Here is a 26,820-nt window from a genome sequence, read left to right on the forward strand (position 1 = left end):
GCCCTGGATGTCTCCTCCAGCCCCACCTTCGCACCGCACACATTATAAGCATGTTGCTCTCTGCAGACACACTCGCAGGTCCCTAATGCGTGGCTCTGCACCTGCCCTGCCTCCCTTCCCACCAAGCACACAATTATACCCGCGCTGCTTTGCATCTCCTGTCCTCAGGGCCTTGGTTGGACCGATGTGACGTAGCTGCAGGCTGTGGCAAGACACAGTCAAGCTTTGGAAAAACAGGCGTGGTGAGTCCTAAAAAAGCGGTCTGACTTATCAAAAGTGCCGAGCATCCAGACGTACAAACTCGATGCAATTACTTTTGCAAATATCTTAGCACATATGTATAAAGAGCAATCCATGGTTTGAATAGATTATTGAGCTTGATACATAACTCTCTTGGTGACTAATGCAATAAAAGGAATTTGGAAGAGTTTCCCCATAGCAATGAGAGAGGCAATCCATGGGCTGTGCTCCTCTAGGGGATGGGAGGAAGAGTTTGGGGCTTAGGAGCTCTCCTTGGATGAATGACTGGACGCTTCCCCCAGGTCAGTCGGTGACCACCCCTCCCTTCAGCCCCTCAGGAATCTCACCATACGTAGGGTTAAAAACACATCAGTCTGCAGGAACTATTTTCTGCAGGCTGAATCATTTCAGTACAAATTAGCCTCCAAGCAGAGGCAGCTGTGGAAGTCACAGGCTCAGCAGCACACCCACACCTGAAGAAAAACAGGAAGATTTTGACCATAAAAAAAAAAATAATTCCACAAGAGCAATTGTGGAGCACAGCATTCAACATGCATAAAACCCCCAAGGCCGAAGTCCCACCGTGCTGTCTTGTTTCAGATTGCAGGCATTGCAGGTATTTGGGATTGCTACACAAAACAAGACGTGGTGCCTGGCTGTGTCAGAGCTCAGGGCCGGCACAGGCGGCTGAGAGAGCTGCAGGATGGCTGGATCGATGCTGCAGTGGCATTGCTGTTTCAGGGACCTAGAAAAGCGCTGTTAGTGCTACCAAGGGTGACACCGGGCAGATGATATTCGTTGTCCTGGCCAGGCTGCAGATGTGTGCCTGGAATTGTCTGCCACTGCTGCCTGTGCCAGGGAAGGAGCCAGTGCCAGCGAACACGGTGGGCACCGACGCTCAGCCATCTGTACGAATAGGTGGGACAGCATTTCCCAGGCAGGTTTCAGCCAGCAGACTCTCGAATGATCCCCGGGCGCAGGAGCTGGCAGTGCCCCGAGCTGGATCAGCCCCCTGTTTCGGAGGGTAGTAAGCACCCCAGACACAGGCTGTTCTCTGCCTGCCAGGCTTCCAGTGGTGCACCCACGTCTTCAGGTGCCCAGGCACCTTTAAAAAAGCCCAGCTCCCAGGGATGAGGACCAGCTTGCTAACGAGATAGACAGCTGAAGTTTATCAGCCCAGCTGCCTCCATGGACAAGGAGAAGAGAGAAGGACGTGGAAGCAGTGGCAGAGCTCATGCTGTCCTGCAAACACAAATGGTCCTTATGCTCCCCACTACACAGATTGCAAGGGACCACAGTCCTCCAGCAACGGCCAAATCACACCAAAAACCCCATACTGAAGCTGAGCAAAGTCAGGAGGTCATTTTTGTGGGGAAAAAATATCTATATTCATGAATTTCTTCATGTATCATGAGTTCCTCCCAGGTTTACCAAAATATTTATAAGAAAAAAGTTAAAATGTGTTTAAAATAGCTAATTATTTTAGCACTTTTTTGTAACTGAAACCTTAAAACTGCTTGAATTTGAAACACAAACATTTTAAAGAAATACTTTGTTCCACCAATCTTTTGCGTGTAAGTGCTCCATTGATTTTTAACGCACTTTCTGAGGTGCCCTATTCTATTCCTCCTTATCTCCAGCCACTGATCTGGAGGGACACAGGCATCTTGTAGGTCCTGTGTCACATCTACCAACCCCATGTGGATGTCTCAGATGCCCAAGGGCATCTCCAGTGGTGCTGGGCTCCGCCACATGAGAACAGAGCCGTGCCAAGGTCTCCACTGGCTGCAGCAGGAGGCTGGACGCACAACTCGCGTCTAGACCCTTACATTTTGGTGTCTGCCACCCACACCTATCTCACTCCAGCATCAGCCTTGGCCAAACAGCCCAACACTGGTCAGACAGGCTCTGCACACGTGTTCAGCCTCTCATGACTTCAGGGGCAGCCATTGTCATCTGAGTCTTCAAGCATGGTCCCAAGCAGAGGCATTTCACAGCAGCATGATCCTGAAGCATCGGTGGCAGTTTTAACCACCGGGGAAGTTTGCAAAGATTTGACTTGGTGCAGCTAACTCACTCCTCAGGCCGTGGCTGCTGCATGGAGACCCCCACGAACCTGGGATCACCAGCCCCGGGATAAACTACATTCCTGTGGCCGAGGGGAGAGGGCAGGGCTGAAGCTTTTGTCCATCAGTAAAGAGAGGACATGACCAAGATCAGCTTGTCAGCTGCTGCCAGAGGCTAAGGCTGTCATAGGGAACTAGCTTTATCCCAGCAGGTCAGAAGAAGCACGGCTGCTGGCACATGCATACTCACAAATGAGGTCTGCCATGAGAGAGGGGCATTTTCCAGCCACAGTCCATTGAGCACCAAGCCCATCTCCCCAGGACCAATCCTCCAATCACCTCCAGAAAGGTGAAAAAAGAGGGCGTAGGGAGAAAGAAGGAACAAGACGCAAAATAGCAAGGAGAGACAGGACACAGAAAACTCTGAATTTGGCATGAGAAGAACGGCTGAAGAACCATAAATGGGGCAGGTGGAGGAGGAGGTGAAAGAAACAGGTAGAAAACCTCTCACTGGACATAGTGTGAGGGAAGGATGCTGGGAGAGAAAATGCTTGCAGAAGAAATGAGTGGGAAACCCAGAGCAGGAAGGAGGACACTCAGAGCTCGGGTGGCAGGGTCGAGGGGATGGCTGAGGAAGGGAGGGATGTGATGGGACTGGTGGAAAACTGAACAGAGGGGCGAAGGAAAGGGGTCTGGGCTGATCCTGACCTTGTTCGCACCAGGAAGGGTTGGGAGAAGGGAAGAAGGTCCAGAGGAGCACAGCCGGCCCCAGCTGCTCCATCTCCCCTGGGGCAGCAGCAGGGCTGGCCAGGACGCGGTTTTGAGACGTGATGGGCAGCAAAGCTTGAATGCCTAAAGCTCCCAATCAGGTATCACAGCTTGTGTTACAGAGATAAGGCAGCTGTGGCTGCGTAGGGCACAACCCTGTTCACAGCCTCAGACGCACACAGCAAAGCAAAGGGGACACGACTCGCAAAGACGCTCAGCTCTGGTCCTGAGGAAGGGTCTGGAGAAGATGCCTTAATCCCTGGTCCCGCGTGTGACATTGAGCAAAGCACAAAGGGATTATGATTTGCTAACGGAAGAAGCTCTGAACTGGTGCATGAAACTAAAAACTTCTGTGCAACAATAGGTGGGTAAAAAACAATTGTGAATGTATTCAGGATGAATATCTGACTTTGCCCATCACTGACAGTTACCGTAGCCCTCGTGGACTTCACTCCCGTAGGAGAAGCAGTGGCAGAAATGACAGACTGACTTTCTAAACAGCATTTGCTCAGTTGAGGAGAGGCTGGTGCCTGCAGTGACAGGAATTAGATGGCTCACATACTCCCTGCCTCTCTTCCGTAGGGCCAGATTTCAAAAAAAAAGCAGCTCTGCCACTGTTTGTTTTGGAGTCCAAATGGGAGCCAAGCTCATTTATCACCTGGTCTTCAGCATCTCTGGATCTCAGTTGCTAACATGTAAAAAAGCATATTTTCCCTCCCTGGTTCTTTTCTTGGCATGTTTTTTCCCTGCATACACACCTGGATCACAGACTCTATCTGTAAAGGGGCAGCAGCACATTCAGGTAGGGTGTGCCCTCGGAGTTTCACAACACAGAAAGGTCCTCACATCTACTGCTTTTAAATGCAAGAAATCCTTGCAGCCAAGAGGAGATTAATTCTCATAGACGGAAGAATGCTACAGCACACAGCTTCTTAATATGCACCCTGCTGCTTTTAGTGTGTGATGAGACTGAAATACAACCATCAGCAAATGAGGTACTATAATGGGTTAATTTTGACCAACCAGTTACGGTATCTTGTTTGATGATGGTGCTTTTGCCAGTATCTCCACTGCTGCACTGATATTTCCTTCTGCATCAATCAGTGCCTGCAAGTTTGCACTTTGGTCCGGGAAGCCCATGGCACTGAGCTGCTCCATTTGACTCTTAAATCTGGTCTGTGGCTGCTCCTCATCCATCTCCGTCTGACCTTCTACGTCATCCTCGTCTGACGCCAAAATCGCATCGTCCTCAGACTTACTGCTTTGTGTCGAGTTGTCCATGCTTTCCAGATCCAGCTCCCCATGCGAGTCCTGCAAACTAAGTATAAAATCTGGTACTTCTGTTGAGAGGGTCTGTAATCCCAGCTGGATCTGTAGCAGCGCCTGCAGTGCTCTGGGGTTTCTCAGCAAGGACGAAATCTCAGCGTTCTCCATCTCCGGTGGCAGCTGCTGTGCCCATTGGTCTTGAGGTGGAAAATTTCCATCGCTTGATATAGGAGCGCTATTCAGCAGCATTTGTGCTGGGCTGTTGGAGTTTGTTAACGCGGTCTCCAGGTTGTGCATGAGTTCTGGGTTTCCTGTTAGCTGCTGAACCATGCTCTGAACCTCCCCTGAGTTGGGTACCACTGCACCTGCTGCAGGACCCAAACTCAGCAAGGCAAAACGGTCGCTTGCGCTGCTGCTGGCAAATTGGCCGTCATAGTCAGCTGCATTATCACTGACTCCGTTGAACTGCGGAGCCCAAGGGTTGGGCAATGGCCTCCGGTTTTCGGTATGAGCTGGTAGCCTGGCTCCACTCGGGGGTGGGCTACTGTCCAAGGAAGCAAAGGGGTTGTTGCCCAGCTGTGCCTGCACAGCATCCAAGATGGGCTCCTCAATTTCCCTGTACATCTGCTCCAGAGCTCTGTACCCACCAGGGATGCTTTCAAGGTTGTTCATGGCCACATCGTGGTTCCTCATCATCTCTTGCATTACGGCAGGACTGCTGGAGGCCTCTAATATTTCTCTGATAGTCTGTGGGTTGGTGAGAATCTGACTGATCTCGGGGTTTTCTTCAGCCAGCTGCTGCATCTGAGGGTTGGACATGATGAGATCCCTGACGAGATCGGCATTGTCAAGGATGTTCTGCATGAAGGTGCTCTGCACCATCTCGCTTATCAAGCTGTGCATGGACACATCTTGTTCTTGAATGCTACTCACCAAGTCCATCATGTCCGTTGAGTCCAGGCCTAGGAGATGTACACCTGTCACCCCAAGGAGGAATCCTAGCAAAAATGTGTTGTTGGTGATGGTGTTCAGATCCAATCCTGAACTGAGGATCTCAGACAAGAGGTTCTCCATGGTCTGGGCCACTATTTCCTGGCTGGAGGTCAACAGCTCAGATAAATTATGATGGAGCAAGCATGGGTTTTGCAGATCAGCTATGCTTCCCAAGTAGAAAAAGTTGGAATTACTGTGGCTGGGAGGTTGCATCAGGTTAATCGCTCTTCCTTGATCTGCCAGGCCATCCTGCGGTCTCTTTTGGGACCTGATGACCACGTGGATGCTGACTCCGCTGTGAACTCCATGCTGGCTCAAAGTGTCTTGATCCTTGAGGACTCTCCCAGCAAATATCAGGACCAGCAGATCAGGGGGTGTTTTGAAACGCTTGGCAACTTCTTCCTTAAACTCCTGGATGGTGCTGCTCTGAGCAACCTCAAACTGCTCCTTCTGCTTGAGAGTCTTCACAGTCACTTTGATGATATTTGAGGAATCCATGGGGACAACAGGTTGACCTCTTCCCCTTTGCTTTTGGATGTGGTGGCTCTGAGACCAGGACTGCACTTCAGTCTGTTGAAAAGCAGAGGTGCTAGCGGACGGTGGGAAGCAAGAGGGGGCAATGGCTGCCAGCTAAAACAGGGGGGTGGCTGTTGCCCCTGCTATGGTGACAGCTGCTGGGAGGAAGCAGTGACACAGGGACAAGGAGCGCCTCTCCCCACAGTGCAGACCGAATGCACATACCAGCCAGATGTTGCACAGCTGCTCTGCTCGCTCACCACCGGAGCAGTCCCCCCATGTTCCTTGTCCCACTGTGGCCTCCTGCCCACGCAGAACTGCCATACAGCCGCCCCTGTGCTATGACATCACTGCTGATGTCAGAGTGAGCAGCAACGGCCTGGAGAGGGGGCACCTCCCTTGGAGCTGAGCTCGGGCTTCCTCGCCTCCACAGTCCCCAGCCAACCTAGTCCCTGGGGCATGGGAAGGACAACATGGGAAAATCCGGGCTAAGGGGACTCCAGGACCATTTCCATCCGAGACGACCACCACAGCCGGCTGCTTGCGGGCTGGCATCGCCAGCCCCATTGCAAAGCTCCCAGGCACCCACCCTCTCCGCTCCCCCGTTTCAGTGAACACCCCTCTCTCTCCTGCCAGGCTTGCTTCAGGGGTGCAAAGCACCCTGAAGCTTCGCACCCCATTCCCACCAGCTTTTGGGTCCTTTTGTGGTTTTCTTGCCAGCCGTGCGCACCCACAGCTAGGGTCAGCCCCCTCCTCTTGCAGGGTCCCAGCAGTGCAGTCCCCACGCCTGCCGCCTTCCAGACACCCCTGATCTCAGCTGTCTGGGAAGGAAATATCCCTGTTCTTCAACCCGAGCTCAGGAGCACCCTCACCTTTTCAGCCAGGAAACACCACCACCACAGAGTGCACTGGGAGCTTATCTCAGTTTTATCCCCGAGATTGCCCCGGTGCAGATGTTCCCAGGTAAGGGTTATGCAGGCTGTGCAATTTCAATAGACTTTGCATCATCACCCACATTTAATTCCATGTTCACAAAGCAAACACACTCCAGTGCCATTAGCAGAACAAATCTCTCCTTCACCCAGCTGAGAAAGCTGATGTTTGTTTCAAAACAAAGCCAAAAGGAGGTAAATTTGTCTTAGCAGCCCATGTTTTATTTCTTGTTTGTATGATGCTTGGAAAAACTTTTCACGGTCCCCAGGTTGGTGCTCAATTTCTTCATCTGCAAAATTCAAAGACTAACTTTCATGGAGCCAATATAAAAATCCAGGTGCATACCAGCACAGCAGCTTCATTTGTTTAGCCTTTTTTCATAGCTTTCAGGTTATTTGATGTTGATATTAATTTTCTAAATTACAAAAGTTTTCTTTTAATCAAAAATCTTCTGATCCATTTGCAGAGTTCTTATTTCATATCAGCTAATCATGCCACGTTGTAACTCCCTGAAGGACACGGTATGGTTTCTGTTTCCAGACAGCATGCCAAGAGAAGAGCACTTCCAAAGCCCCAGCACTCTTGTTTGCAATAACAAAGACAATTATCTGTTTGGACAGAATACGCTGGCACGCACAGCCGTGCCGGTGCTCCAATGCCAGATTGCTCCCTCTCCCCACGATTCCTCAACCCCTCTCCCCGTTGGGTGCAGCAGCGGTAGCACAGGGCCCCCGTCCCTCTGCATGGTGACCCCACAGCCCTCTCATCATCACCGGCTGCAGATCTGGCTCCTGTTCACTGAGAAGTGATGGAAAAATAGTGCTAAATATAGCGATGGTGGGTTTGATGACTATTTTCTCTGTTGGTTGAGTCAGAGCATGGACATGAGGAACAGGAATGGTCCTCCTGCTCCGCTGTGGACATAGAATCATAGAATCATAGAATTGTTTAGGTTGGAAAAGACCTTGAAGATCATCCAGTCCAACCATTAACCTACACTACCAAGTCTACTCTAAACCAATCAAGGGTAGACTAGACTGAACCATGTCCTCCAGTGCCACCTCTGCCCGTTTTTTGAACCCCTCCAGGGATGGTGACTCCCCCACCTCTCTGGGCAGCCTGGTCCAATGCTTGACCACCCTTTCCGTAAAGAAATTTTTCCTAATTTCCAATCTAAACTTCCCCTGGCGCAGCTTAAGCCCATTTCCTCTCGTCCTATCGCTAACTACGTGGGAGAAGAGACCAACACCCACCTCACTACACCCTCCTTTCAGGGAGTTGTAGAGAGCGATCAGGTCTCCCCTCAGCCTCCTCTTCTCCAGGCTGAACACCCCCAGCTCCCCCAGCCGCTCCCCACCAGCCCTGTGCTCCAGACCCTGCCCCAGCTCCGCTGCCCTTCTCTGGACACGCTCCAGCACCCCAATGTCTTTCTTGTATTGAGGGGCCCAAAACTGGACACAGCATTCCAGGTGTGGCCTCACCAGCGCCGAGTACAGGGGGACAATCACCTCCCTGCTCCTGCTGGCCACACTATTCCTGATACAAATATACATCAGTGGGATCTGGGGAAAACTGACACCTTGGAGTCAACGCTGCTGCGAGATCTCACAGGCGTACTGCAACAAGCAGAGACCCTTTATCGTGTGTGCTGCACCCAAATGTAACGGCACAGGGGACCCGCAGAGGGGACCCAGCTCTGAGCAGCACTTGGTGTTCGGAGCTGTGCGGCGCTCACCTCCCATCAGGAGCACAGGGTGGCCGGGCTCTCCCAGGCATGTAAACCCGTCCTGCCTCACTGGCACACGTATCCTGTTTGCAACACAGCTCCATGTTACAAAGGGTTTGCCCGGCTCACCCCTGCTGTGCTACCTGGAGCGACCTAGTTATCTAACGGTTGGGAAATTCCTTCTGGTTTTCATCCCAGATTTATTTATGATGCCTGTATCAATGTGTGCCTAGGTAGTGCCTCTCCTCTAACGAGTCAGGAGATAAATAAATCTGGGATGAAAATCAAAAGGATTGAACTTCCCAAACACTCTAACACTTCCTTCCCCATTAAGGAGGGTCATTAACCTGACTAGCTCCAGTTCTTCCTGGAATTTGATTCCTGGAGCTTGTGAGGGTTGGAGACTGTCCCAGGAACTGCATGCAGCGTGTTTAGATGCTGTCGTTCCTCCTCAGACCTTGTTCATATTGTGGGGGCAATTTGCCAGGCCCAGAGCTGGTACCTGCAACATTTGCAGAGTTTCTGGTATTGCCCAGAGCCCGCAGAGCATCAACCACAGCATTGACTGGTGCTTCCACTGCAAGGAGTGGTAAAACCTGCTCGATCTGTGGCCAAGCCTGCAAGGCCTTTGGGTTAGAGACCACCACCACCATTCCTGAGTTTTGGGTTTGCTGGAAGAAATTTGGCATCCTCTGTGTGATTTCTTGCTGCTGCATGTCCTCAATGCTGCCCACTGGGACCTCTGCAGCAGCAACAGCATCATCTTCTTTGTGGGGATGTGCACGACTTCCCCATCAGCTGGAGGGATGCAGTGACCTGATGGAGCAGGCTGTGGACACCTCCCACCTCAGCCATCCCAGCTCTCACCCCAGAGTCCTTGCTCAGTAACGGGGAGCTCTGTCCCAGCAGGCAAGTGGTGCCGCTGGTAACACCACAGGCAGAGTCAGCGAAGCTGCTGTTGGTACAAACACTGGTGGCACTCAGGGAAGGAGAACGAGGTGCCGATGGTCCCTGGTATCGCTACAGGAAGGCTGGCCTCTCCTGCCCACCCTCTTCAGGGAGCAATTTCTCACTCAGGAAGCAAATGAGTTGTTTCCAACCAGCTCATGTGCTGCACTAGGCGATGCCTCCTGGCACCCGCTGCACACACACGTCAACGGATTGTCACCTCCTGGGGTATTTTCAGGATTGCTTACTGTTCAAAGTTGACGCTGATATCTGCTGGAAGGACAATACAGCAGGGCTGAAGCAACCTAGGAGATTTGTAGATACGTTGATGACAACTTCCTGGCACAGGTGATGAAGAAGCCAACAAATGAAGAGGCTCTGCTGGACCTGGTAATTTGAAACACGGATGAACTGCTCAGGGATGTGAATGTTGGGGGCAGCCTTGGCCACAGTGACCATGGATGGTGAAGGTCAGGATGCTGGGAGGAGGGAGCAGGGCCCGATCTCCTCCAGTGGCATGACCATGAGTGACGGGAAGGGGAACACAGATGGGGCAGGGTGATAGGAAAGAGGTAGGACAGGCACTGTGGCTGCCAACAGGTCTCATCACCAAGCACCGGAGAAGATGATGTAGCTGGCCTCAAAGTGCCAGCTGCCTCTGTCCTTGCTTAGAAGAGCTCTTCCACAGAGAATGGGCAGGGGCATCTCAGAAATACCACAAATTATCACATTGCAAGCATGCACATATGCAGAGCTGGAGGCCAAAACAGGCATGCAGACTGTTTCTCAGTCCTCCACCACTCTGGAAGCCAAAGAGCTCACTGAGAAAACAACTTTGTACCCAGTAACTTCCACTCTCCACATGGGCGTATATATATATGGGTATAGTCACTGCTGGAAAATCTACTGTTGTTCTCATGAGCTTCTCACAGCAGTTAATTATTCTCATTATTCAAAACAAGGCTTTTATTTCTAATCAGAATATGTCTGGCTTCATTTTCCATTCATTCAAATTCATCCTTCTCAAGGGCATTGCAATGATCCTTAGCATCCGATGTTTTCTCCTGAGACTCCCACCCTGCAATGAAGATGCCTCTACAGCTCTTTAAGAATTAATATGTTTTGCACCCTTTATAGATCAAGTATTTTCTCCAGCACTGTTCTGCCTCCCTCCTCTCCAGACTTTTTTGATATCTGTTAAAACACTGTCCCCAAACCAGAGGGCCGGATTGCAGCACCGCTTTCACCGTGAGCAAGCCCACCTGCTCACTGCACTGCATGACTGACATTAACCTGCTCCTCCCTAGCAATTTGTTTTAAGGCTAAAACAGACTGTGGGTTAGTACGAGCCCCAGATAGGTCAGCCAGGCCAAAAGCCACCGGCTTATCCTCCACTGAGCCCAGCAATGGGTAATTTTTAGAGATCTTTAATCTAAAATGTCTCTGGTCAGATGTGATTTATTCCCTGAGCTGGTGTTGCACAAGACAGAGCATCCCCTGGGGTACAGCCCAGCCCTCGAGAGGCTGCACTGAAGCACCCCTGTCTAACAGCCACGAATTGCCAGAGCAGACCTCGGGATCCGTCCCTCTCCCTGCACTTACCTGCTGCTCCGGAAGGGTTTGCTGCTGCCCCTTTCTGCCTTCAGCTAGGGCAGCACAGTTTCAACACACTGCGCCGCTGACCACCGGCAAGAATGTTCTGTATTTATTAGCCAGCAGCTTCACTCCTGCAGGGTTTTAGATGAAATGTCTCCGTCCTCATTAGCCCGCATTAAGCACAGCACACAACTAACCTGTGGGCACACATATGGGAAGCCACCGCACAAATGTAAGCATCAAAATTTCTTGTCTGCAAACCATGAACACTTTGATGTTTGCAAACCACTTTGGCTTGCAGTGCTGTGCCGCGCTGCAGCTCTGGAGCAGACTGGGTTTAGGACATGGTCAAAAGCTGAATGTGTCTGCCCCTGCCTCTCCCTGCCGGCCCCAGAGCCCTCCCCTGCGCGGAGGGGAAGCATTCGGGAGGGAGACGATTCCCTCTTGCTACCACTCTCCCCACCCCATGCCCAAGCACTGCAAATAGTGACTGCACCACAAGGCTGCATTTTGTCCTTCTTCTGAGCATCAGCACAGACGTGTGGGTGGGAAGACGCTGTGACAGACCGCAGAAGGCAGAGTTTTCCTCACCTACTTTATACATCATGCAAGAAAAAACCTTTCTGGCCTCTGGAGATGGTTGGCATAGCTAAGGGGGGCACCCCACTGGTCCCCCAAGAAAGGCATGTCTAAGAGGAGCCGTGCAGGTCAGCTGTGAGGCTGAAGCATCTCCATGGGGCAGGTCAAGGCCCCACACATGGAGCAGGGTGGTGCCAGGGTGGAAATTACCCACCACGGGCTTTTGCTGTGCGGGAGGCTCCTCTGAGCTGGCTGTTGGGCATCTGCAGCCCACCAGGCGTGGGCAAGGGGCCCACAGCTACGGCAGCACACAGGTGATGAAGAAGGAGTTGATGCTTGGCTCAGGGCTTCTGGGCTGAGTGTGGGGGCCAAGGGTCTCTGTGTGTAGCTCGTCTGTGTTCGTCCTTCCCAACGAAAGCTGTTCCTGCTGCCTGTGCAGGAAGCCTGTCCTACTGTCGTGGTTTAACCCCAGCCAGCAACTCAGCACCACGCAGCCGCTCGCTCACTCCCCCTGCCCCGATGGGATGGGGGAGAGAATCGGAGGAGTGAGAGTGAGAAACACTCCTGGGGTGAGGTAAGAACAGTTTAATAATTGAAATAAAATAAAGTAAAATAGTAGTAGTAATAATAACAATGGTAGCAGAGGATGGTTTCGATTCATCAACCTCTGGGTTATGGGCCCAGCACGCTTCCACCCTGCTGAAAGCGGGGCCTCACCATCCTTCTGGCTTTTGGGTTTTAAGCAGGAGGTGTCATTCAATATAATAATAACAGTAATAATAATGTACAAAGCAAGTGATGCCCAATGCAATTGCTCACCACCCGCCGACCGATGCCCAGCCAGTTCCCGAGCAGCGATCGCTGCTCCCCGACCAACCCCCCCAGTTTCCATACTGCCCATGACGCCGTATGGTATGGAATGGCCCTTGGGGCAGTTGGGATCAACTCTCCTGGCTGTGCCCCCTCCCAGCTCCTTGTGCCCCTGGCAGAGCATGGGAAGCTGAAAAGTCCTTGACTGGCACAAGCAGCACTGAGCAACAACTAAACCATCAGTGTGTTATCAGCGTTCTTCTCCTACTAAATCCAAAACACAGCACTATGCCAGCTACTGGGAAGAAAATTTAACTCTCTCCCAGCTGAAACCAGGACACCTACCTAGAGAGGAATTAAAAATATCCCTGCCTGCAATCCCTGCCTGCAACCCCTCCTGCCAGCCTACCTGCTGGAGAGCTGAAGCTTTCAAGGTTTGAAGCAGGAGGTTCTTCGTCCCAAGTGGCAGAGCCGAGGGCTGTGCTTGCGGGCTGATGCCACTCACAGATGAAGCTCCCCGTGGTGCCGGTCTTGCCGCTGTGGTGTAGATGTTGTTGCCTGCTGCTCTTCCCTGCACCTCTGCATGACAAACCCTGCACTGCTCTGTTGCAGACCTGGGGGTCTGCACAAGCTAGGGCAGAGTGTCAGGGTCTCATACAAGCTCTGAGGAAGCGGAGCAAGGAAGCAGTTGACCAGCAAGCCGGTGGCAGGCTGACAGCCCCCAGTCCAACCCAGTGCACAGACTCTGGGCTTCGCCCATGGCCCTTGGGTGCCCAGCTCACACAACCAACGAGACACTGGGCAATGACTCCTGCTTGTGGTCCTTCCCGCTGCACTGTCTCACCTCAGTCCAGCCCTGCAGGCAAGCAGAAGCCATCACTTCTTGAATAACATATCTCAATGTATTCAAAGGGAAAGCATAACTTTGGTGTCCAAGTCCCAGGACACCTGCTCAGCCACGACTGCGGCACTGGTTGAAGCACCTGGACTGCACTCCTCTGAACCTGTTTGTCACTCCATAAATGATGGCGTTTAACATGGGGGAAAAAAGCACACAGAGACTGGCCATGGTGATAAGAGCAGACCTGGGAATACAGTGCCCAAAAAGGAGGAAAACGCTAGCGTGAAGCACAGTACTATGTCCAAGAGATGAGAGCTGCAGGTGCTCAGAGCCTTGAGCCAGGCGTCTTTGGCTGGGAGCTGGAAGACAGTCTGGAGGATCAGCAGGTAAGACGCAGCAATGAGTGTGGCATCCACGCCTATCACAAAAACAGCAATCATGACACCACACCGGACATTCATGGTGACGTCCACACAGAAAAGCCTGGCTATGCCCACACGCTTGCAGTAGGTGTGAAGGAGGAGTCTGTTTCTGCAGAAGGTCAAGCGCTTCACAAGAACAACAATGGGGAAAATGATGGATAAGCTTCTTGCTAGAGCAGCCAACCCTATTGTCCCTGTCATCCTCTTTATCAGGAGGGTCACATATTTGAGAGGTTTGCAGACGGCGATGTACCGACCAAATGCCATAGCCAGTAGGATTGCCCATTCAGCGCAGGAGATGACAAGGATGAAGAATACCTGGGTAATGCAGGCTTCCAAGGAAATGTCCCCAGCCCTAAGCCAGAAGGTGGCCAGAGTCTTGGGCACGGTGGTAGTGGACAGCAGCAAGTCAGAGACTGTCAGCATGGGCAGGAAGAGGTACCTGGGCTCATGGAGGCTTTTCTATGTGTTGTTGATGAAGGACAGCATGAAATTCCCAAGGACAGCAACCATGTACATGAGCATAAAGGGGGTGAAGATCCAGAGGTGAGTCCCCCATGCCAGAGATGCCCATCAGGACACAGGTGATGGGAGCAAAGGCAGTGCAATTGCCGGCTATTGACAGCCTGTTCCTTGCACTTTCTACAAGGCTTCCAGCGACTAAAAAGAAAGGACAAAACAAACTCTAATGTTACAGGTCCTGAGTACGTGTGCTCACAAGCTCACTGACACCACCAGAAGACCAAATCCGTAACAACGTCTAACAGGGTCACAGAACTGTGGAGCAATCCAGGCTGGACAGGAGCTTGGGAGGTCTCTGGTCCAACCTCCTGCGCAAAGCAGGGTCAGCTAAGGGCTTTATCCAGTTGAGTCTCAAAAACCCCCAAGGATGGAGACTGCACAAGCTCTCTGGGCAACCCATTCCAGTCCATGCACTGGGGCTGTAACTCAGTCAAGCCCTGTGCAACCGCAGACCAGCCTTGCCTGCAAACGGAGGGGAGGTGGACGCACTCAGGGCGGTACCAGGGCTTCCCCCTCCGAGCCTCAACAGGGAGAGGCTGTTTGCCCATTCTCTTCTAACCGATCCTGGTGTAATCCAGCTCTTGCCTAACAGGCACTGGGTGAGTGCAAAGGCCTGGCCAAGCACCAGCGCCTGCTCCAGTGAGCTGAGTCGCTCTGCAGGGAGGAAAGCCAGGACAGGCTCACGCGCTGTTTAATCAGGCAGCGGCTCTCCGACACGAAGTCAGGCAGCACGTTGCTGAGCCTTTGGCAGTGACACAGGCTTCCTGCCTCCCACAGCAGGCGCAATTTTAATTTCAACCCTTCCGCAGATATAACACCTTCCTAAAAGCACAGGAATTTGCTCACTCAGCACAAGCAACTGGCCAGTTTCCTGCCCCAGCCACAAACGAGAGTTTTCTGTCCGCAGCCCTCAGGCAGGGACGTGCAGGTGCCGGGGAATCTGCTCTTGCAGGAAGAGATGGGGGGATTTATAGAGCCCTGGAGGACCCACACCCAGGAGCCAGCTCACTTAGCTTCCATCCATCCCCACCCCATCCCAAAATGTAAGTCTTGATGTGAAGAAACAGAAAATTAACACTTTCTTTCCCATTTCAGCTGTTTATTTTCACCCTTTTACGTCGTTCAGCAAGAGCTGTGATACTGGGTAGATGTTTTAGACTCCTCTGTTGCACTTATGTAGAGGAAATTTCTCCAGATGGTGCTCATGATCCAAAGATATCCATGACTCAAAACACAGGCTTTTGCTCTTCTCGATTCATCAGACAAGGCGAAGCATATTTAATGACAGAAATGCTAAAACAAGTAAAGGAAATTCACCCTTTCATATCCCACCTTTGGGAGAAGACCGTGCCGCCTAGTTTCAAGCTAGCACCCCGCATCTGGAACATGCTGGAGCAACGGAGCCGGTGAAGGGTCTGGAGCACAGGGCTGGTGGGGAGCGGCTGAGGGAGCTGGGGGTGTTCAGCCTGGAGAAGAGGAGGCTGAGGGGAGACCTGATCGCTCTGCAGCTCCTGGCAGGAGGGGGCAGGGAGGGGGGTGTTGGGCTCTTCTCCCATGTAGTTAGCGATAGGACAAGAGGAAATGGGCTCAAGCTGCACCAGGGGAGGTTTAGGTTGGAAATTGGGAGAAATTTCTTTACGGAAAGGGTGGTCAAGCATTGGAGCAGGCTGCCCAGAGAGGTGGGGGAGTCCCCATCCCTGGAGGGGTTCAAAAAACAGGCAGAGGTGGCACTGGAGGACATGGTTCAGTCTAGTCTACCCTTGACTGGCTTAGAGTGGACTTGGTAGTGTAGGTTAATGGTTGGACTGGATGGTCTTAAAGGTCTTTTCCAACCTAAACGATTCTATGATTCTATGATTCTATCTCACCTGAAGTCACCGAATGGCCTCCCCTCTGCTCAGCAGACACTCAGAGGAGCTTGTCTGGACCTTCAGCAGTTCCTAGGACCAAAGGCTTATTTTTCATGGCCTTTAACACCACAAAGAACCACTGTTGTCACCCAGCTTCGCCCTCTTATTAACACCATAAAGCATCTGTAAGACGCTTTGCTTTCGTTTTCATTGAAAGGGGGCTGTGAACCAACGCTCAGCCGTTATTGCGGCTGAGCAAAGTTGGATCAAAGTGCTGGTTTCTCCTGATTTTCCCCTCCTCATCTTATCCCTGTCATTATTGCAGCGGTGGGGGAGGTGTTTCACGGGGACTGGGCAGCGCTGGCGTGCGCTGGGGGAAGGAGTCAACTTCTCCTGGAAGCCAGCACGTCTCCAGCCTCCCTTGGTCCCTCCTCATCCCGCCGGGAGCAGTGCAGCATGCACCGAGGGACCCTCCCAGCTCACCCTACATTTCCAAAACTGTGGACCTGGGTGAAGACTTTGAGAGCAAGCCGAGGGAATCATGGACCCGCATGACCCAGCATCGCCCCTGCACAGCTACGGGAATGCAGCGGGACCCTCACATTGGCCCGCTGGCCAAGCAACACCCAAAGTGCCCCCACCAAAGCGCTCCTTCCCTTGGATGCATGAGCTGCTTTGGAGCCACCTCCGCTGGGACTGTAGCCCCCTTCTCAGGTACAGCCTGCACCCCTCGTCCTTAGGAGTATGACTTTGCATTCACCTCTATTAAATTAGCTGTCTTTGCATCATCGAAAAACCTTATTAGCAATGATTTTATACTTGCTTCTACATGACTGATAACAATCATATATAGCATCAGACCCAGCATCCAATCAATCCCTGCTGAATGTCCCCTGAAATATACGGAAAACTAGCTCTCAGTGGGGAGCTATCATTGAAGTAAGACTTTGCAGTTAGCCAAACTCCATTAATACCTGCTTTACTCAATATTTATTTATTTGTTTGTTATAACGAGGTATATATCACAATGTCGTGAAAATAAAGAAAATATTCACGGTTGTATTCAGCCTTCAGGTAACTTTATCACCAAATGTGGAAGTAATCAGAAAATGAAATGACATGATTCTACGGAAGCTAAACACCAAAAATAAGTACTGATTACCATTAATTACATTCTTGCCCTTTTTACACTTTATTGATCAAGTCTCATATTCACTTTTCCATTATTTTATTTGGAGCTAATGTCAAACTAAGCAGTTTCAAATTTCTCCAATAATCCCATTTCTCCTTTTTAATATTAGCACATGTCAGAAAAGGTTTGGTTTTTTCTTTTTTCTTTTTTTTTTTTTTCCCCACTAGTTTTGCTAAGCCTGGGGATACTTGAGGAGGACTTGCAGGCCTGGTGGCTCCTCCACCAGCTCTTCTGGACCCCTCAGGCATGTGTTATCCAGACCTGTTGACTTCCACTTGCCTGAGTCCAGTTCCCAAAGGCTATGGATGGGATGACTCTGCAGTTAGAAATGTGAATGGAAATATTCACAGGCAAAATCTGAATGTAAATGTGCACCACAATATAAAGAAGGTTGAGGTGCACTGGAGACTTTGGGGTTGCTGGACATGTCTGTGAAATTCAGCATAATTTAGTCAGCAGGGATGCACCAGAAATACTGCCTCAGGTGACTGTCGAGGCAGAAGGGAAGTCCCGAGGACAGGGATGCTCTCCATCCCCACCCTGCAGGCACAGTCAGGCTCTGGGAGGACACCTCTGCCTTCCCCCACGTTCACAGACCTAAACCAGGTGCCTTTTCCTTGAAAACAGGGTGGAGGAGGCACCCCCTAGTAAAACTGCCCCTTCATTGGGGTGCGACATTAGGAATGGGGGGACACAGACCCGTGGTCCATCGGTGTGGGCCAGCACCTTAGTCCCAACGCCTTCAAGACCAGCCCCCGCAATGGATCACCCCGGCATTATACCCCCCCAGGTACCACCAGGCTGGCTGGTTGCTTTGTCTACACCCAAATCCAGCGGGCCAGCAGCAGACACGTCCAGGTGGACATACCTCCTAGCTGCCAGAGGGCATGTTAGGAACTTCTCTGAGCTGGAGCTCACACCCAGCTCTAGAGCTAGCCCATTCTGGGTGCAGAAAGGGATGGAGAAGGGGCCTAGAAATTCAAACCAAGAGGCAGAGAGAAGAAAAGGATGGTTCTTGTATTTGCTAGCACCACTACACAGGCTTCAAAACCGTTATCTCAGCTTTCACCAACATAAATGTTATGTCACTGCCCATGCCTGTATTGCTCTAGTAACCCATGCCATCCTCCTCATCCTTAGGCAATGAGCTGGTCACACCTGCCTTTTAGAGTAGATGTGGTCCTACTACAGAAAATATACTAATAACTGGCTGACAGGTGTTACTAGTGAGGGTATGAGTACTTGCAAAACACTTTGAGATACTTGACAGAGGATTACTGATGACAGGTAAAGGCACATTTTTATTGCCACAGCTGATGTTATACCAAGATCTGCTCCCAGTTTTGCTCCCAGTTTCGCTCCCAGTTTCCTTCCTAGTTGGCTGCCCCAAGACAGCCTGGGGTGTTTATACTGCACCCAGAGAATGCCCTGGGGCACCACAGGGCACGGGTGGTGGTGCTGATACAGAGGTGGCAAAGGGCATCAGGAACACCACCAGTTCATTTTCCCTGGGTATTTCCTATGACTGTGCTAATCGGGGTGGGGATTGTACAAGCCCTGCAGACCTTCATGTTGTCCCCAAAGCAACCGCGGTGAATCCTCACCACCCCATCACTCATCACCACCCTGACCATAGCTTCTGCAAACTTCATTGCCTGGTCCTGGATCCCGAAGGGGTTCCCAGGGCTATGCATGATCCAGCCTGGGCCAAGCAAGGACCTGTCAATCAGGTGTGAGTTTTGCCCTCATCCTTGCCCTAGACCGAAAGTGCTTTGGGACCAGGACCTATTTTAGCTTTTTGTGAACCACGATGGAGAGGAATTTGGGAGTTCTGAGAAAGACATCAGCAGATATTCCTGCTATAAACCTTTTAGCTGATTTTGTCCTCATTTCTGATTTTAGAAGAGAGCAATGGATTTATTGGACTACTGTTCCTCCTCTAGAAACCTGCAGAGACCCTGAGCAGACTGTGTAGCGGGGTCAGGGGAACTGCAGTCAGCAGCTTCCCGACTGCCACGACCCTTTGGAGGAGCTGTCAGGGACCTTTGGGGACCAGCAGGGACCTCTAATGCACGAGAGCAAACCAGTCAACCAATAACTCTGTCCTGGCTGCTGAGTTACCATCTCATTTTAGGCAGGGCAGCCTACAAGGATGTGCTATTTATTATCTGCCTGTCTCCGTAGTGGGGAATTTTATTAATTAACTAACATTTGCTAAGACATTATGATGACGGAGGTGAGACGAAGTAAAATCATTAAGCTTTGTTACTCTATTACTCACAGAGCTCTGCAGATGAAGAACAATTAATAAAGCACCATTGTTCGTAAAGAGCAATAAAAATGAATGGAAATGTGGTACTTTAACTCAGAACACTCAAGGCCTTGTTCATGATGAAAGCCCTGCTTGTCTCTGTCTATTCAGCAAAGCATTCAAATACAGCTGAAGAGCATTTTCCTTTAAAGCATACGCTTAGAGCTTGACTAAACACAAACCTGAAGCACGATCTCCACTTCAGGCGCAGGCTTGACTCCTTCTCGGTGCACATAAGCATGAAAAGCTTGCCCCCACATTCACTGAGGACAGAGGAGTGTTTCTTACAGTGACTCCATTGACTTCCACTTATCTCCCAAAGTTTTTGAGATTTCATTTATTTTTGCATGTGCTACGTGGATGCCATGAAAAAACTTCAGTCAAAATCCCTTCCTCCTCCCCAGGAAAGGGTCCTTGCCATCCAAACATGCTTACAAATAGCCTACCACATCAATTGAGCTAAAAAAAAAAAAAAAATAGATCTTTCTAGAGTGGGAAATTAAATGCAAAGTGCAGAAGTTCTGGTTTCGCATCTCATGTGAGTTATTAAGCTAACATTTTAACCACGTTAGAAATATAAATCTTCCTGATCAGCTGGCTAATATCCCATTATGCATGCCCCTTCGGACATTAATTGCTAAGCTAGTGATTCATTGACTCCGGGACATTTGCCCGTGCAGTTTGCTCCCTGACCCGGCTGCCACATCCATCCAAGGAGCAGAGCAGCGCAAGGGCTGTGGGTTTAAAATTGCCTCCTCAGTTGTGTAAAACTGCTCTTGGAAACCCAGAGAAGCAGAAGGATCCGTGCAATGCACTCACCTGGCACAATGACACACAGCCCGTCCCAGCCAAGCTGGCTGCTAAAACGCAGGCGAAAACGTGGGTTCCTGCAGGAATGTGTCGCCCCTGAGAGAGGACGCCCTGAGTGCTGAGGATCGCTCACTGGTTAACACCAGCCCAAGCAAAGTGCCAGCACTGGCCTGTTACTGCCATTCCCTACCCATTTTCCAGTATTTATACCTGGTTTGGAAGCAGTTTGGAGGCAGGTCTTTTGTTTTTCATTTGTGCAGCACCTTCCCAGGGACATCCTACCTCCTACTAGCTCCACAATGAAGATGATGATGGCACTACACTCCTGGGCACTTATAAAAGGGTCCCCGCTCAGGACCATGCTCAGGCTCATGCCACCTCTGAGCACGCACGCTCATTTTAGCTGCACCGCTCTTGTGCTCAGAGTTAAGCACGTGCCTAAGTTCATCGCTGAGGAGAGGTGTCGTGGTTTAGCCCCAGCCAGCAGCTCAGCACCACGCAGCCGCTCGCTCACTCCCCCTGCCCCGATGGGATGGGGAGAGAATTGGAGGAGTAAGAGTGAGAAACACTCCTGGGGTGAGATAAGAACAGTTTAATAATTGAAAGAAAGTAAAAGAGTAATGCTAATAGTAACAGTATAATAATGATAATAATAATAATGATATACGAAGCAAGTGATGCCCAATGCAATTGCTCACCACCCGCTGACCGATACCCAGCCAGTTCCCGAGCAGCGATCGCTGCTCCCTGGCCACCCCCCCCCCCCAGTTTCTATACTGAGCATGATGTCATATGGTATGGAATGGCCCTTGGGGCAGTTTGGATCAACTGTTCTTGCTGTGCCCCCTCCCAGCTTCTTGTGCCCCTGGCAGAGCATGGGAAGCTGAAAAGTCCTTGACTGGCACAAGCAGCACTGAGCAACAACTAAACCATCAGTGTGTTATCAACATTCTTCTCATCCTAAATCCAAAGAGGGGAAGCGATGAAGAAGGTGGCAGAAATAACCGTGTGAGTTAAAGCATGTAACCGAGACACCAGTAAGCAATATCGTTCTTTAATATCGGCAAATTTAGATGGCAGCTCAACTGTTATTAGAGCTGGCCAAAAGGCTTTCAGAAGAAAACTCTTCACAGAGGGTTGCTTTGGCAACAAGTTCTTGTTTTCAGGTAGGAAGGCAAGGCTGGAGGAGACCTTCTGAACTGGCAAACCAGTCTCTTGCAGTCACGAGCTGTCACACGTCTCACCCTTACCTCCCAATCTGCCGTAACCCCTGTGACAGCTGCTGCACAGCCACTCCAGGTCCTCAATGCCCTAAAGACCTTACAGCATCTATTTCAGTCTAAATGTGTTCATGTGCTGCCTATAACGACTTGCTCTCCTGACACATTTTCTTTCTCACAGCTCCGTCTCCTATCAGAAATCACGTGGACTGCTCTGTGTAAATACTCTTTCTTTTGCTAAGAAAGCCAACACAAACACAAATGTTTTCAGGACATTAAAAACATCCAACGATATGAGCAGCTTTTGTAACCAGCTCTGTTATCTTCACTGTTAAGCAAACAGCTTTTAATGAACAGGCTTTCATTTCCCCTGTGCCTGTCACAGGGTTCGCACCTTTGATGAAATCAGAAAAAAAAAAAAAAAAAAGAAAAAAAGAAATGTGTTGAAAGAGTTAAGAACTTTTGGGGGTTTTTTGATCTGAAATCATGAATCTTGTTCTTTCCCTGTTCTTTTGAAGCTGTAGCAGCGTTACTGGGATGACTGGAGCAGAGCAGGGGTTTGGTTGCTGTATCGGTGTCATCTCCTGCGTCATGCAGCTGTGAACAAGCCAGGTCCCAGAGAGCTCTCGTTGCTTCTGCTCTCCATCAGGGACTTTGGGCTTGATCAGCCCCAAGCAGAGCCCTCAGCAAACTGCTGGCTCCCAGCCCTGATGCAGGGCACGACATTTCGTGGAGCCCGGAGCTAGGGAGAGCCGTTCCCCGGCATCTCCAGCGTCTCCAGCCCCTCCAAAGGAGGCACCTCTGAGGTCCAGGCATGCGGCAGCAGCTGCCTTCGAGGCAGCTTCCTCACCATGGGCAGGTCTGAAACAGCTTTGCAGCACAGCCAGGCTGTGGGCTTAGCAAGTGCCCTCCGCCCTCTTGGTCAGGGGAAAAAGGATGTTCAGCAGAAACGGCTGGGTGATCTGCTCCATCTTGTGACTATCGACATGAACACACCAGACCTTTTGTCAGGTCTCACAGCCGACAGAGGGTCAGAGCACTGACATTGCTGTGAGAGCTGGACTGCAGAGCATGAGCCTGCAGAAAGAGTTCCCTAATTGCTGCAATCAAGACTCTGGTTGCTGCCTGGATGAGGAAGAGTTATACTGGCCAGACCCAAGGAAAACCCTGAGCTCAGGAGGAGACCAAAAAGTGCTCAGACTCGAAGTGATGTGAAAGAGAGGAGTGCAGCCGACAGCAGGTATAATGCAGAGAGGAGAAGCAAGCATTTGTCTCAACATCCCACCTAGTAGAACATGAAGGAAAGCATGAAGGAAAGGTGTCTGGGCTCTGGTGCATTCCCTCCTCTTCCTCATCCCAGAGTTCCTTCCCGCAGTGGAAAGGAAACTGCTGCCGCAGCTTTGAAGGATACTGGTGGTTTAGTGCTTAACAACCCCTGGGAGTCACCAGAGCCAGAGGAGCTCGCAGCGGGGCAGCAGTGGAGCTGCTCTTCATCCCTGCATGTCGGCCGAGCCGAGGCTGTGCAGGGAGCAGGCTCAGCTGCTCCTGCGACCGCGCGGCCCAGCCTCCCAGGAGGATGTGCTGAGACCTGCTGCAGCCATCTCTGCTCTCCAGGGCCCCGAGCAAGCACCAAGAGCATCGCCTACTCAGAGTCAACAGCAACTCAAACTGCAATTTTTGCAATGGGCTACAGAAGCTTTGGCATTTAACAGCTGAGCCAGAATGGCCACCAGGACTCTGCTGTCAGGATGAGAAGACAGACCGGTCCCATCTGAGCGTGCGCTGCCCACCGAGTCAATGCTATGCAAAAAAGGACCTTTGTGCTTTGGTGATGAGAGCTAGGCAGATGGGAGTATTGCTGCAACTGTTCCATGGGACCGAGAAGCTCCAGCCCATTCCTGCTGTAGTCCAGGCTGCAGGAACCAGAAGACTCCTGACAGGACTGTGGCCGCTGGTGTCAGTGTCTCCACGGTCCTCCACATGCAACAAAACCCCACCTCAAAAGCAGTGCAGAGCACACTGACCTTCCAGCAGCGACCTGAGATTCTGGCAAGCTTCCCCCTGAGGTCCCCAGTGCTGCCTCCACTCCCTTCTCCCCATGGGCCTTTACGTGCACCTGGGACACTTTAGCAGTGCTGGTGCTCGCTGCACTGGGATGAGTGTCCCCGCTTTCTGACCTTGCCACTCATGAGATTCACCAAAGCAGAGACAGCAGATGAGTTTACTCTGACAGCCGGCACTGCTGTCTTTGCTAGGAAGGGAAAGGTAAGGAAAAGGGCTCTCCTTGCTGGTCAGATTGATGATTAAGTTAAACTCAGACTATGCAAGGAACTGTCCTTGCTGCTCCTCCAGCAATAGCTAGTGCTCACTCTTCATGTCTGCACTGCTTTTCCCAATTGTCTGAGGCAGACTGACACTGACTCCAGGTAGAATAAGGTATTATTGATTCAATACACCAATGAGAGGAACAAGAAAAAGTTCAACAAAGCTATTTTGGTGTTGAAGGAGAAATCAAATTTACAGCAACGAAGTGGTGGGTAATCAGCCAGCCGTATGGGCAGAAAGGGATCTTGAGGTGCAATGTACTTCATGCTGAGCACTGCTCAGCAGCGCAGCGTTCTTGCAAAGGCAGAAAACATCCCTGTGAGGTTTGTTGGATGTAGGAGACCATTGTCCCTTTGCACCCCACTCTAGAGGTTTGAATTCAGTTTTGGACATCATGATTTAAGGGATATGGTTCCCTTTAACAAGGGACAATAAAGCCTTTCCCGACCTCACGGGGCTCTTCAGCATGTAAACACCTTCAGCAGCAAGAGGTGCCAGGGTCCCTCAGCAGTGCAAGCTATACCCATGAAGAGAGGAGGACAGACCACCATCTGTGCCGTGGTAAACAGCACTTTGCCCATCCAGCTATGGTTCAAGTACCAGGCTCCGGTCTGATGACCGATGAGGTGTTCACGGTCTATGCACTGAGATAACAGGTGAAGGAACAAACAGAAACGAAGCTGTAGGACAGCAAACAAAATCAGCAGCAGTAGGTGATGGTAAATCGGCAGATGTAAGAGCCTTGATGCTCCTCAGCTGAACTCTGCCCAGGCTCTGCTAGATGGACCGTTCAGGGGCAGCATCTCTAGGAGAAAACCAGCAGCAATGAAGGGGCTGATGACCCAAGCCCACATTTCCAGAAATCCCACCACCCTCAGCTTCTCTTGAACCTCTCGGGCAAACCTGTTCCTCCAGGGCGAGAAGTGCTGCAGCGCTTGCTGCTGCTTTCCAGATCCTGTCCCACGTCCCGCTTCCCGCCAGCAGCACTCAGCACCTGCTCCCCCAGCCGGGGCAGGGGCACTCCCCCGCGGGGCAGAAGAGGCGGATGACGCGCTCCCGGATCTGCCTTGTCCTCACCCCGTACACAATGGGGTTGAGCATCGGTGGGACAACGACGTAGAGGTTGGCCAAGAGGATGTGAACGCGACTTGGGATGTGGTGGCCAAACCGGTGCGTGAGAAAGGAGAAAAAGGCGGGCACGTAGAACATGAGGATCACGCAGAGGTGGGAGCCGCAGGTGCTCAGGGTTTTGAGACGGGCCTCCGGGGACGGGAGCCGAAAGACCGCCCTGAGGATCAGAGCGTAAGAGACAGCGATGAGCACGACGTCCAGGCCGGAGGAGAGAAGAGCCGTTGTCAGCCCATACCAGACGTTGGCTTTTATGTCGGCACAGGCCAGGCGGGCGATGCCCATGTGCTCACAGTAGGTGTGGGGCATGACGTTGTGTCCACAGTACGGCAGCCGCTTCAGGAGGAAGATGGGTGGGAACATGATGCAGAAGCCCCGGACAACGGCAGTCACAGCTATTTTCCCGATCACCGAGGGGGTTAAGATTGAAGAGTACCGCAGCGGGTCGCAGACAGCCACGTACCGATCAAACGCCATCGCCAGCAGAACGGACGATTCCACAATGAAACTGAAATGGGTAAAGAACATCTGTGTAATGCAGGCGTCAAAGGAAATTTCCCTGGCACTGAACCAGAAGATCGCCAGCATTTTGGGCACCGTCGTGGTCGAAAGCATGAGGTCAGCAACCGCCAGCATAGCAAGGAAGAGGTACATGGGCTCATGGAGGCTCCTTTCCATGATGATGACAAAGAGGAGGACAGAGTTGCTAAACACCGCAGTGATGTACATCAGGCAGAAGGGGACAGAGATCCAGATGTGGGACTCTTCCATGCCTGGGATGCCTGTCAGGACGAAGGTGATAGGATCAAAGCTGCTTTCGTTGAGCTCATACATGGTGCTTCAGTGCTCAGTGTCAGCCTGACTGCTCTGTGCAAGAAAGAGAAGGGATAAATAATGCTGGTGAGCCTGGTGTTAGCACATGACCATCTACAAATGTGTACAAATCAGTGCATACAAGTCCTATTCTGCAACTGCCTTCCAACCTGAGCCGTTTCTGGAGGCTGAGGGCTTGACTCACTGTGTTTTGCTGTACAAAGGAATCTATTCGTTCTTTCCTATCAACCCTACAAACTGTAAGAAAAACATCTTCTCTGTCCCTCCTTTTGCACTGCAAAACAGGCCAGGTCCTTTTCTGTCTCAGCTTTATCCACTGTCACAAAAAGGCTTGTAAATTCCTAATTGCTTGCCTTGTCACTGTCGGTGGGCTCTATATCTGTGTGCACCCGGAAAGCCGTGCGTCTTTGTCAGGACTGTGTGTTTCTTCAGGGAGATGAAATAATTCAACGTCTTGCTCTGCGCAGATCAGTGACAAGTTCATTTCTGAGAGCTCCGTGTACAAACCATTAAGACAGCAATACAAACTGTACCAGCACCAACACTGATAAGCGCCTTGCTGACATTCCACTACCACCTCTGAAGGCTGTGACCACCCCTGAAACTTCTGCTGGAGATGTTACTCCCTGCATTTCCAGCTGTATAAGCATGGTCACCTGTTTGCAAACACTGCACAGTGCCTTTTGTGCCTCTTCTCCATCCCACAGGGATTTCAGAGACCCAAGCACTGGCAGACACCAAGGGGGAAATGGGAGAGCTAGGCTGGACTTTCAGCCCATGCCCAGACTTTCTGAATGCCCTGGAGCAACTCTCTTCCCTGGAAGATTCCCTGCCTGCCCAGGGAGATGCTATTTCATGCCTTTACCTCTCCACTGTAGAGAGGGGCTGAACAGCATGATCTTTGGACAAAGAAATGCTGGCCCG

At 51.2% G+C, this 26,820-nt stretch overlaps 1 protein-coding gene and 2 pseudogenes across 2 annotated transcripts; all 3 read right to left on the reverse strand.

Moving 5' to 3' along the window:
- Positions 1-4,100: 4,100 nt before the first annotated feature.
- On the reverse strand, positions 4,101-9,915 carry LOC104039192 (ubiquilin-1 pseudogene; annotated as a pseudogene).
- A 1,262-nt stretch (positions 9,916-11,177) lies between these two features.
- Positions 11,178-20,750, reverse strand: LOC104039190 (olfactory receptor 52B2-like; annotated as a pseudogene).
- A 3,080-nt stretch (positions 20,751-23,830) lies between these two features.
- Positions 23,831-25,920, reverse strand: LOC104039189 (olfactory receptor 52B2). Of its 2 annotated transcripts, XM_075710748.1 has the most exons (2): positions 24,985-25,896; positions 23,831-23,833 (listed from the first exon to the last, which is right to left on the reverse strand). In XM_075710748.1, exons 1-2 carry the CDS (start codon positions 25,894-25,896, stop codon positions 23,831-23,833), a joined length of 915 nt encoding a protein of 304 aa, XP_075566863.1. The 2 variants fall into 2 exon arrangements, with proteins under 2 accessions (XP_075566863.1, XP_009492061.1); XM_009493786.2 differs by lacking the exon at positions 23,831-23,833 and having other exon boundaries at positions 24,922-25,920.
- Between the last annotated feature and the right edge of the window lie 900 nt (positions 25,921-26,820).

This window comes from Pelecanus crispus, chromosome 1 (assembly GCF_030463565.1).
Source record: "Pelecanus crispus isolate bPelCri1 chromosome 1, bPelCri1.pri, whole genome shotgun sequence".
NCBI lineage: Eukaryota > Metazoa > Chordata > Aves > Pelecaniformes > Pelecanidae > Pelecanus > Pelecanus crispus.

Bases quoted from the DNA above. Each gene is read 5' to 3' on its own strand.
- LOC104039189 (XM_009493786.2), bottom strand. From the start codon at position 25,896: ATGTATGAGCTCAACGAAAGCAGCTTTGATCCTATCACCTTCGTCCTG.